This window comes from Haliotis rubra, unplaced genomic scaffold (assembly GCF_003918875.1).
Source record: "Haliotis rubra isolate DU_JTF1 unplaced genomic scaffold, ASM391887v1 Scf600, whole genome shotgun sequence".
Taxonomy (NCBI): domain Eukaryota; kingdom Metazoa; phylum Mollusca; class Gastropoda; order Lepetellida; family Haliotidae; genus Haliotis; species Haliotis rubra.
The window spans coordinates 376,155-390,210 of record NW_025767303.1 but is presented as its reverse complement, the minus strand read 5'-3'; the positions used below and the strand labels follow the sequence as shown (position 1 = coordinate 390,210).

At 39.2% G+C, this 14,056-nt stretch overlaps 1 protein-coding gene across 2 annotated transcripts in view; it reads right to left on the bottom strand.

The window, feature by feature from the left end:
• The window catches only part of LOC124255506 (HMG box transcription factor BBX-like), a 30,490-nt gene extending 18,054 nt beyond the window's left edge, over positions 1 to 12,436 (bottom strand). For both annotated transcript variants that reach the window (XM_046689440.1, XM_046689441.1), the window contains exons 1-2: positions 12,327 to 12,436; positions 1,096 to 1,296 (exon numbers count right to left, since the gene is read on the bottom strand). In XM_046689440.1, the coding sequence (XP_046545396.1) occupies positions 1,096 to 1,296 (201 nt within the window). In that variant the 5' untranslated portion in view covers positions 12,327 to 12,436. The remainder of the gene's footprint in view (positions 1 to 1,095; positions 1,297 to 12,326) is intronic.
• Positions 12,437 to 14,056: the final 1,620 nt, after the last annotated feature.

Below are 14,056 nucleotides of genomic sequence, written 5' to 3'. Positions count from 1 at the left end.
GTCAAATATGAAGCATATTTGGTCAAAATATTAATGAAACGTTAACTTTAAGGATGACAACTTCTTGTTTATTGCATAGAATGTCGTTTTGATGTAGATTCTTACACCGTTATCACACTAAAGCCAGTAAAGGTGACTCAAAACGTCTCTCTATGCAATAAATAAGAAGTTGGCAACAATGTTAGGAGTCCTTTTCTGGTGTCCCCCACCATGATAACACTGGAATATTACTATAAGAGGCATAAAACCTCACTCACTCACTCCTAAAACTAGCCATGCTAGTACTTTGGACTGACTGACTGACTGAGTTTGGTTTTACGCCGCTTTTAGCAATATTCCAGCAACATCACGGCGGGGGACACCAGAAATGGGCTTCACACATTGTGGCCATGTGGGGATTCGAACCCGGGTCTTCGGCGTGACGAGCCAACGCTTTAACCATTAGGCTACCCCACCGCCCCACTAGTACTTTGGAACAGCTGATTGCTGGATATTAAGAACAGTTGGACGGGTCACCTTTTGAACTTCCCTCACTTCTGATAGTTTCCTCACAACACATAATGTTGCATATAATCCGCAGATAACGGACAAAATGCCACAAATACGAGTTTCATGACTTTTCATTTTTACCCAGTCAACTAAAGTTTGTTTCAAGGTGTTGATAGTGGTATTCTGATCGTGGTTGCTGTACGTAACAGTCAGACTTTCGACCTTCTGATCAGTGGATCATCCATTTCGCCAAAATTCATACACACAATATGGAAGGACATTTATAATAACAACAATACAGTGCATTATGAAATCAAGATAAACACTGGACCAGATCGTGAGCTGAATGACAGGAATAAGGTGGTTGTGTACTTCAGTTCAAACAAATATGGCAAAAACATTTGAAAAACCAAGCCACAATGCCACGATTGACCTTCACAGAAACAAGCTGTCAACTTCTGAGCATCCTGAAAATTTGTGCTCCATGTAACATTTCACAGGTGATGGGGCCCTGTCGGTGTCAATATCCTTCAATCACCACGAATACCCGCAACAGTGCTGATGGAGCAATTTCCACTCACTCACTCAAGTAATGTAGTTACCCACCTGTTTGGCCAAACTTGTGTACACCGACTTCTCCGTGTCGCCAAGATTAGCCCACAGATCTCCCAGAATCCTTGTAACACTACGGTTGTCCAAGTCCGGGTTCTTCTCGCGTACCATGCTACGGTGTCGCTTGCAGAAGATGAGGAACGCATTCATTGGACGGCGGACGTCCGCCTTCTTCTCATGTTCAGGGGAATCCATCTGTAACCATGACAACATGAACAGTGAGTGGTTTTAGGGAGATAGTGGAGGGGGCAGAGAGGTGGTTACTTGAGTAGAAGGATGGTGGGAGCACAGTTGGAAGGATGCTAGTGATTGGGTGAGTGAGTGAGTGCCCCATGGGTGGGTGGGTGAGTTGGTGGGTGTGTGGGTATGTGGATGGGTGAGTGAGTGAGTGGGTATGTGGGTGGGTGTGTGGGTATGTGGGTGGTTGAGTGAGTGAGTGGGTATGAGGGTGGGTGAGTGCCCCATGGTTATGTGGGTGAGTGAGTGAGTGAGTAGGTGCGTATAAATATATTAAAATCCAACAGATCAACATAATATAGACATCCCTCGCCATAACGCGGGTTTTGGGACCATGGATGACCCCACGCGTTATTAGACACCCACGTTATAGTAACGATTACATAACTCGGAACAAAGGCCAAGTAAAACTGCTATTTCATGTATTGTGCCCAGTCAAAACTATATAGTATTGTTGGAGGTGAAAAAAAACAAAACTTTGTAAATGAAAATAGATGTATGTACATGAAACTTGCAATCAAACATCACAAGACATGATAATTCAATTGTTGTTCCTGTCATGCTACCTGTTATTCAACTAAGCCGGAAATAGCAATCAGCTGGGCACAGATCGATGTTTTGATCCAATGTACCGGTGATTCAGTTAAAAACGATCCGAAAATATAACATCAAAGAATTATCAGAATAATTTATATGTCAAGCAGTTATTCTAACAGAGATCTTATTGTAAACAGTTTTAATGAATGAAAATGGGATTGAATTTAATCAAATAAAATGTGTTTTCTGAGATCATACATTCTCGTATGGCGGTGTTTACCCGCGCAATTACGCGGTGTGTTGCATCATAGCAAACGTTGTAAGTGCTCGGCTGATGATCGACATGTCTTTATGATAAAGTTGTTACGATGTTTCGCTGTTTATCTATTATTATTGAAAAAAAACCTGCATGTTTTAAGCATCTGAAAAACCATGGATATGTACGATAAACACTGTTAATTGCAATCCGCACTGAATTTCACTAGTTTACAACGTGATTAACCAGAGCTCAACAGCGGATTTGTTGATGTGCTATTTTCGATGACGTGAATATGTGTGATCACTGGGCAACTTTTTTTATGGGAGCCACGTATTACCCCGCGGTTTAACCGAATCCGTGGTATCGCGAAGAGCGTTATTGCGATATATTGTATATAATTTTAAACACAGTCAAGACTATAAATATGACAAAGAATACTGGTACTTTAATTGTAGGTATTATTAGTTATAGTTAAACCTACCTGTGACACCATTACAGAATATATTAAACCCCCATTACAACACACTCATACACACACGTGTATATCTACATACATGGGTAACTATAAACACATGTATATCTACATACATGGGTAACTATAAACACGTGTATATCTACATACATGGGTAACTATAAACATGTCTATATCTACATACATGGGTAACTATAAACATGTCTATATCTACATACATGGGTAACTATAAACACGTGTATATCTACATACATGGGTAACTATAAACACGTGTATATCTACATACATGGGTAACTATAAACACGTGTATATCTACATACATGGGTAACTATAAACACGTGTATATCTACATACATGGGTAACTATAAATAAACACGTGTATATCTACATACATGGGTAACTATAAACACGTATATCTACATACATGGGTAACTATAAACACGTGTATATCTACATACATGGGTAACTATAAACACGTGTATATCTACATACATGGGTAACTATAAACACGTGTATATCTACATACATGGGTAACTATAAACACGTGTATATCTACATACATGGGTAACTATAAACACGTGTATATCTACATACATGGGTAACTAACTATAAACATACGTGTATATCTACATACATGGGTAACTATAAACACGTGTATATCTACATACATGGGTAACTATAAACACGTGTATATCTACATACATGGGTAACTATAAACACGTGTATATCTACATACATGGGTAACTATAAACACGTGTATATCTACATACATGGGTAACTATAAACACGTGTATATCTACATACATGGGTAACTATAAACATGTGTATACATACATCGGTAACTACATATATCTACATACATGGGTAACTATAAACACGTGTATATCTACATACATGGGTAACTATAAACATGTGTATATCTACATACATGGGTAACTATAAACACGTGTATATCTACATACATGGGTAACTATAAACACGTGTATATCTACATACATGGGTAACTATAAACACGTGTATATCTACATACATGGGTAACTATAAACACGTGTATATCTACATACATGGGTAACTATAAACACGTGTATATCTACATACATGGGTAACTATAAACACGCAGTATATCTACATACATGGGTAACTATAAACACCTGTATATCTACATACATGGGTAACTATAAACACGTGTATATCTACATACATGGGTAACTATAAACACGTGTATATCTACATACATGGGTAACTATAAACACGTGTATATCTACATACATTGGTAACTATAAACACGTGTATATCTACATACAAGGGTAACTATAAACACGTGTATATCTACATACATGGGTAACTATAAACACGTGTATATCTACATACATGGGTAACTATAAACACGTGTATATCTACATACATATAAACGGGTAACTATAAACACGTGTATATCTACATACATGGGTAACTATAAACACGTGTATATCTACATACATGGGTAGCTATAAACATGTGTATATCTACATACATGGGTAACTATAAACACGTGTATATCTACATACATGGGTAACTATAAACACGTGTACATCTACATACATGGGTAACTATAAACACATGTATATCTACATACAAGGGTAACTATAAACACGTGTATATCTACATACAAGGGTAACTATAAACACGTGTATATCTACATACATGGGTAACTATAAACACGTGTATATCTACATACATGGGTAACTATACACATGTGTATATATACATACATGGGTAACTATAAACACGTGTTTATCTACATACATGGGTAACTATAAACACGTGTATATCTACATACATGGGTAACTATAAACACGTGTATATCTACATACATGGGTAACTATAAACACGTGTATATCTACATACATGGGTAACTATAAACACCTGTATATCTACATACATGGGTAACTATAAACACGTGTATATCTATATACATGGGTAACTATAAACATGTGTATATCTACATACATGGGTAACTATAAACACGTGTATATCTACATACATGGGTAACTATAAACACGTGTATATCTACATACATGGGTAACTATAAACACGTGTATATCTACATACATGGGTAACTATAAACACGTGTATATCTACATACATGGGTAACTATAAACACATGTATATCTACATACATGGGTAACTATAAACACGTGTATATCTACATACAAGGGTAACTATAAACATGTGTATATCTACATACATGGGTAACTATAAACACGTGTATATCTACATACATGGGTAACTATAAACACACGTGTATATCTACATACATGGGTAACTATAAACACGCGTGTATATCTACATACATGGGTAACTATACACATGTGTATATCTACATACATGGGTAACTATAAACACGTGTATATCTACATACATGGGTAACTATAAACACGTGTATATCTACATACATGGGTAACTATAAACACGTGTATATCTACATACATGGGTAACTATAAACATGTGTATATCTACATACATGGGTAACTATAAACACGTGTATATCTACATACATGGGTAACTATAAACACGTGTATATCTACATACATGGGTAACTATAAACACGTGTATATCTACATACATGTGTAACTATAAACACGTGTATATCTACATACATCGGTAACTATAAACACGTGTATATCTACATACATGGGTAACTATAAACACGTGTATATCTACATACATGGGTAACTATAAACACGTGTATATCTACATACATGGGTAACTATAAACACGTATATCTACATACATGGGTAACTATAAACACGTGTATATCTACACATACATCGGTAACTATAAACACGTGTATATCTACATACATGGGTAACTATACACACGCGTGTATATCTACATACATGGGTAACTATAAACACGCGTGTATATCTACATACATGGGTAACTATAAACACGTGTATATCTACATACATGGGTAACTATAAACACGTGTATATCTACATACATGGGTAACTATAAACACGTGTATATCTACATACATGGGTAACTATAAACACCTGTATATCTACATACATGGGTAACTATAAACACATGTATATCTACATACAAGGGTAACTATAAACACGTGTATATCTACATACATGGGTAACTATAAACACCTGTATATCTACATACATGGGTAACTATAAACACGTGTATATCTACATACATGGGTAACTATAAACACATGTATATCTACATACATGGGTAACTATAAACACATGTATATCTACATACAAGGGTAACTATAAACACGTGTATATCTACATACATGGGTAACTATACACACGTGTATATCTACATACATGGGTAACTATAAACACGTGTATATCTACATACATGGGTAACTATAAACACGTGTATATCTACATACAAGGGTAACTATAAACACGTGTATATCTACATGCATGGGTAACTATAAACACGTGTATATCTACATACATGGGTAACTATAAACACGTGTATATCTACATACATGGGTAACTATACACATGTGTATATCTACATACATGGGTAACTATAAACACGTGTATATCTACATACATGGGTAACTATAAACACGTGTATATCTACATACATGGGTAACTATAAACATGTGTATATCTACATACAAGGGTAACTATAAACATGTGTATATCTACATACATGGGTAACTATAAACATGTGTGCATACATGTCATGTGAACATGTTATCCATGAAGATATATTTACACTAGGAACAAACTTGCATATGGTCTGGAGTCATGGTCATACAGTCTGTTTTCTTCATGGTGGGTGTAAGGGATTATTCTCCAGCTCAGTACTTTTACTGGGTGTGGCATATACAAAACATATAAAGAAGATTGTGTGGACCAATCAGATGTGAGTATTGTGACATGGAGGTGAGATAACGTTTGTTATAGCCTTATCCTCTGTATCATGTATATAGCTCCCAACTCCCGTTATCAGCAACATACATGTCACCTCCACAAAGCCACGGCAGTGAGTGAGTGAGTTTAGTTTTACGCCATTTTAGCAATATTCCGGTAATATCACGGCGTGACAAGAGAACACTTTAACCACTAGGCTACCCCCTTAAAGCCATAATAGCAGTCGGGGGTCAACATGAACTGGGAAACATAATTTAAAGCTGTTCTTTATAATTGACATTTTCACAGACTTTCCGCCAATATTTGCCTCCACGGTCATTGTAAATCTCTGATCACTCAAATGGGGGATTTAATATTTGAATCATATCTAATGATCAACCGAATGAAATCAAACATGGTCTGTCCGAACATCGTATTTCAATTATCGCATTTCAATTATGAACAGAAACATCAAACAGATGTTACAGAGGTGGGTAGTGCTGGGGTTTGCTGGACATTGAAACCATCAGGTAATTTTCATGATGTTATCAACTTTAGACAGGACATCGTACTATCTGAAAAACAACCATAAACAGGACATGCTGCAGGAAAGTTTCTGTCTCACAGTCCCTGAACCACAATATTTCCCCTACAGCCCAGCCGTCCCTGCAATGTAGTCTGTCTCACAGTCCCTGAACCACATTATTTTCCCTACTGCCTAGCTCTCCCTGCAATGTAGTCTGTCTAACAGTCCCTGAACCACATTATTTTCCCTACTGCCAAGCCCTCCCTGCAATGTAGTCTGTCTCACAGTCCCTGAACCCCATTATTTTCCCTACTGCCAAGCCCTCCCTGCAATGTAGTCTGTCTCACAGTCCCTGAACCACATTATTTTCCCTACTGCCTAGCCCTCCCTGCAATGTAGTCTGTCTCACAGTCCCTGAACCACATTATTTTCCCTACTGCCTAGCTCTCCCTGCAATGTAGTCTGTCTAACAGTCCCTGAACCACATTATTTTCCCTACTGCCTAGCCCTCCCTGCAATGTAGTCTGTCTCACAGTCCCTGAACCACATTATTTCCACTACTGCCAAGCTCTCCCTGCAATGTAGTCTGTCTCACAGTCCCTGAACCACATTATTTTCCCTACTGCCTAGCCCTCCCTGCAATGTAGTCTGTCTCACAGTCCCTGAACCACATTATTTTCCCTACTGCCAAGCCCTCCCTGCAATGTAGTCTGTCTCACAGTCCCTGAACCACATTATTTTCCCTACTGCCTAGCTCTCCCTGCAATGTAGTCTGTCTAACAGTCCCTGAACCCCATTATTTCCCTACTGCCTAGCCCACCCTGCAATGTAGTCTGTCTCACAGTCCCTGAACCACATTATTTTCCCTAGAGGCCTAGCCCTCCCTGCAATGTAGTCTGTCTCACAGTCCCTGAACCACATTATTTCCCCTACAGCCTAGCCCTCCCTGCAATGTAGTCTGTCCCACAGTCCCTGAACCACATTATTTCCCCTACAGCCCAGCCCTCCCTGCAATGTAGTCTGTCTCACAGTCCCTGAACCACATTATTTTCCCTACTGCCAAGCCCTCTCTGCAATGCAAAAGCCCTAAATAAAGCAAGTCTAGATTTCCTCAGGCTCTGAATCTCTGGTCTCCCTCAGGCTTTTTAATTTTAATGGGCTTGTTTGTTACTATCCAAATTATATAGATTCAGATTCCTACAGGACTGTCTGCCAGTCTCCAATTGAATCGATCTGACATCCGTGGCATCGTGTTTAACCTTTTTCATTTGAAACACATAGGACACGATATTTTACGTCTGGCTGAACCCTGGACTGAACGAGCTGGAATATTGCTGAGTGCAGCATTAAACATCAACCAAACCACACTCTACTCTCTCACTCACTCCAGGGTCCAGCCAGAGGTGAAATATAGGAATACAGGCTCGATTTAAGAGATGTTAACCTACTTGCACCAGGTGCCACCTAAGATAAAAACCTAGTTGCACCAGCCAAATTACAGTTTCACTGCTTTTGTTGCAATATGTAATGTAAGAAATATACTACTGAGTTATTTGGATGTTTTATTCAGAGTTTACCAACTCAAAACTTGCTTGCACCTGGTGCAAGTTAGACTAAGAACTAGGTTTTACTTTGTAGTATTGGGTTGCACCAGTGCAAGTAACAAAGCACTAAATCAAGCACATGGTAGGTGAAAGAGTGACCAGTAGTGGACAGAACATGTACACTGTCCCCGTTGCACCTGCATGTGACTACCGGGTATATGTAAGGGAGTCACTCATACAAGTGACTGTCTGGCCACGGACAGCAGAATATTTCACATGTTAGTTTAGTTTTACACCACTTTTAGCAATATTCCAGCAATATCTGCAGGGGGACACCAGAAATGGGCTTCACATAGTCTACCCATGTGGGGATTCGAACCCGGATGTTTGGCGTGATGAGCGAACGCTTTAACCACAAGGCTACCCCACCACCACTACACAAATGTGGGTTATTTTAAGCAAGTAAGGAAACCAATTAAGGTATAGTCATTGATAACTGTAGAAGTTGTGGAATGACATGAATAATTAAATGGTCAAATTTGGACAAATATCAAAGTTTGATAACATCGGACATTTTTACAGCAAATGTTAGTGCTGGTATTGGCATACAACCTACGCTACGATACGTCTCACGATACTAAAACTTTAGTCACGACGATATATTGCCAAAGTATTTTGCACTGAAGCTGCCATACGATACGAATCCCGATATAAGGGTGGCGATACGATACGTATCACGATACTAAAATCTTTAATTCTAACACCAACTATAAAACACCTTAATATCAAAACAAAACCATTTTAAAGTATTTCGTCAAATTCTGCCAGCGTTTTTCAATGTTCATTCGGAAACGAGAAAATTAAGTTTATACACGGACTTTGTGAATGTTAATAACATGCGAGCGCTATGTCTGATACAGTTATTGACGCAAGAATTTCTTAGAAAACGTTTTCTTATGAAGGGAAAATAATTATGCATATATTTTAATCATCAAACAAAAGTAAGTCTTTTGTCTTGACAGATATCGTGCTTTGGCAATATCCAAAGTTAAACGTTGATGTATTGTGGCCCATTTGAAGTATCGTACCAGGATATACGAAAATGTAAAGATTTGTATTGATTCACTGTATCGGCGGCCCATAGATCGATGCGTATCGATGAATCATTACGCCACTAGCAAATTTCTCTTATATGCATATTTTTCAGAAACATCAATTTATTATTTCCTGAAAGCTGATTCATTGCAGATTTAAGATATATATGTAGTTTTTAATTAACGCAAACCAAACCTGTTTGTCACTGGCGACTGATAAGTTCGATAATAATGCCCACACGGCTACATCAACACTGAACAGTGAGTTCATTGCCACGGGGGCGGCAGGGTAGCCTAGTGGTTAAAGTGTTCAGACCCAGGTTTGATTCCCAATGTTGGTACATTGTGTAAAGCCCATTTCCTGTGTCGCCTGCCGTGATATTGCTGGAATATTGCTAAAAGCGACGTAAAACTAAACTCACTCATTACTGCCACAGAGGCTGTTTTTTCTTTACTGTCAACACAGGTAAACTTAAACCCTTGTTTAGTTGTTACCATGGTTACAGATTCTTAACTTTTTGACAAAATACATCTTGAACAATATTTGTTGTACTCAAAGGTCAATTGACTGGGAACTTGGTATAAATATTTTCACAATATTCCTGAACTTGCTCTCAGAATGCCAGAGCCAAAACAACATATAATTCTAGTATGAAGTTAGAAGACGTGAATCGTACCTATATGTTTGTGAAGTCCCTAAAGGTGGAGCAGTTTAGAATGCCATGTAGACTGTGTTTCACAAGTTGGACATCTCTACTCCAAACTTCACGACATTGTAGAATAACACCAAACTGACGGACCCAACAATAATTCATAACATTCATACCACTGCTAGTTTTATTCCAAATTAGAAATCCGATATTATATTTTCTTTAAAAATACAACCAAAAGCATTTACTTTCAAAACTTTTTTAAGTCAAAAAATTTAATTTACACAAAGGATTGATTACAGCCTTCTTGGTCCACACTAACAAACATATATCCACAGATGTACACAAGGCCATGGAGTCTTCAAACTTCACAGGTGTGACAAGGTTGTTGGAAATTTACATGTCATCTTTGCTGTCAATGGTGCTGAGCTTTCAGTATAATACAAAACATTTTGCTCAACAATCAATTGAGGACTTACAATTAATGACTGACAGACTGACTGAGTTTTGGTTTTACGCGCCGCTTTTAGCAATATTCCAGCAACATCACGGCAGGGGACACCAGAAATGGGCTTCACACGATGTACCCATGTGGGGATTCAAACCCGGGTTTTCGGCGTGACGAGCCAACGCTTTAACCACTAGGCTACCCTACCGCCCCCTACAATTAATGACCACATTGCGATATGAACACAATAAACTTGGGATGGGAGAATCACAGCATCGCCACTGCTATCCCTAGCCTGACACACAACCTCATTTAAAACATCAAACAGTAAATGTCTCTACAAAATCTTCCTCTTATTCATTTTATGGGCTAATGTGACAATACTACTATCACCATTTCATAGACATTCTGAGAAAATACTATGTCCAAATGAAAGGAGAGTTGGTTCAGTCTTCGTGGAAATAACTCATTAATTTGAATGTCCCCATCTACTGCCTATGCATAACACTGACACAAGCTACACAGCCAATGATAAATGTAGGTTATTGTTGTTTTGAAGCGACCTTTGTAAGTATGATTTTTCCCCAACGTCAACAAAAAGCCTTATGATTTAACCTGTGCTGCTTCCCCTTCCGCCACTCTGAAATACATTGTTGCAACGGTCACGTGGTATTGTCAATGTCACGAGCGATTCAACCGAAACCTCATCTCATATGTTTACAAACATACAAACCATACCTGACAAACATTACAGTTTAAATCATACACTTTTAAAGGGGGTTTAATAGAATTTCGAGAGGGGCATCAAGGAAATGTAAACATCACGACCCACGGACGATTTGAAACTGATTACGTTGTTGATTGACAGCCCAGCGAGCACCTGCTGTAGGTACTATCACAACACTTGTCGATTTCATCAGGCCATGACGCCTGCGATTTCAAACGAAAATACGTCAATAGTTGGTTATATTATCAAATAAACACGACAACAGTCTTGTGAACACAAGCAAATGGGAACAGTTGAGGTACAATTCTAGTTCCGTCTCGTGCCATCACGTCGGGTCAGATTGAAATCGGGGATGCATGTCGTTTTCATATATTCTGTCAGCTGATTTCGCGTGTCGGTGACGCGATCAGAAACGACTGACTGACAACTTGGGGTATTTTGAAAGCTAAACAATCCTAGACTTTAATTTTACTGCGATCGCAGCTTGTAGGTGTGAATCTATGTGTTTTGAGTATGTTGACTGCGAGAAGCTCTCGGTGACCCCTCGAACCAACGCTCTCAGACGCCTGTCGTGTCAAACTCAAAAATACGTTTTTACACAGAGACACCCGGCATAGGTAACTTAAACAAGGTTCATTTTATCAAATAAATCACTTTAGTAACGCGATTGGCCATTGTTAACGTCTAGATTTGCGTATTTTGATCAAAACAGAGAGCTAATTACATATGCAAGCTTCAATGTTTCGCCTCTTTTTCTGTCAGCCAGCTCGCCCGGCCGAAACATGCGGCGACCCAATCTTCAATGAAAACAAGAGTTTTCATGGACTTGTAAGTGGAGAAAAAATAGAAATCCATGTAGACTTACCTCTGTCTGTGATTGTGTGGCGTTACATCGGCTGTAATTGTTGATTTTCAATTTCAACAAGATCGGACACTTTCTGAACGGTGATGAGACAAAGTGGGCTCCTATGTCGGCCCTTGTAGCCGGGACAAACTGCTTTCCGTGCAACTAGTGTTAACTGTTATTGTTACATAACGGTCTTCTGGCGCACCGTGTATTATGTTTTTGTTATTATGTTAACTTTGATATTACGACAGTTTGAGGTGTCGGAAGTGCTAATTTAGACTTGCACTGAACTGAGCATGCCAAACATGGATTACAATCAGGTCTTGACAAACAGATCGACAGTCTACGGTCTATCTGTCTGTCTGTCTGACAAGGGGGACATCCAGACAACCTGGACAATGAAGAGACAAACAGACAGACACCGCTGACAAGGGGTACAGACATGACAACAGACAGACACACAAGAAGGCAGAACGACACGTAGGACAGACATGAAGACGGAAGGACAAACAGGCAAGAGGTGCCTTAGATTGACAATGAGAAGCTGTTTCACGAAATAGCGCGAACTGATATGAAGTATGTATGGACATAATGACATTTACAATAGTAATATCTTTGGTAATGTGCATTGAGAACTTTTACAGTTTATGAGTTAAATGTGTCATTGTATATTCCGTTCAATTTGTGACCGTAAAGATCCGGGTTAGAATTGGTCTTCAGCAACCCATGTTTGTCGTGAGAGGCTAGGCTCGCTGACCTGGTTGACAAATTGTCATCGGTTCCGCATTTTGATGGATGCTCATGATGTTGATCGCTGGATTGTCTGGTCCAGACTCGATATTTACAGACCACCGCCATTTAGCTGGAATATTGCGGAGTACGGCGTTAAACAAAAAAACAACCAACCAACCGTTCAATTTTCACCACACAAAAAAAACGATTCTAGAAAACCCCAAGCAACAATAAGGAGGATTTATATACTACTGAAATAAAGTAACTGCATGTGCATTATTTGATGTTTAACTGTGCATTATTTGACGTTATGCCATTTTTAATGCAAAAAGATAAATACATGATTTGTGGTGTTTTCCTTAATCACTGTTCAACTAATGACAGGATAATATCGAAATCGAAACCAGTGATCTCATCCTTCAGATTGTCATTGACAATGACAAGTAGAGTCCGACCAGGAAATGTGAGGTCCCACCAGGAAATGTGAGGTCCCCCCATATCATAACGCTTCGGTCACCAAACTGCCTCAGCATACCGTTCACCTTGCACACCTTTGCCCCGCCATCTGAGCTGTCCAGATGAAATCTCGACTCGTCAGTTTAAAACAATAATCCCAGTCTTGTCTCCTGTACCATAGATCCTGTCTGCACCTGACTAACGGGATCGGGTGGTCAGGCTCGCTGACTTGGTTGACACAGGTCATCGGTTCCCAATTGCGCAGATCGATGCTTGCGCCGTTGATCACTGGATTGTCTGGTCCAGACTTGATTATTTACAGACCGCCGCCATGTAGTTGGAATATTGTTGAGTGCGGCGTAAAACTAAACTCACTCTCTCACTCCTGTGTGCACCCTGCAAGACGTGTCTGTCGGTGACGTTGGAGCAAAATTGTACGTTTTGCAGTCCGTCGGAGCCGGATGGTGTGCTCCCCCAGTCGGTTCCATACAATCCTTGGAGCTGATTGGACGTAAGCCAGGAATGGTCAGTGCAGTCAAACTTGCAGTCTGCAATCGATT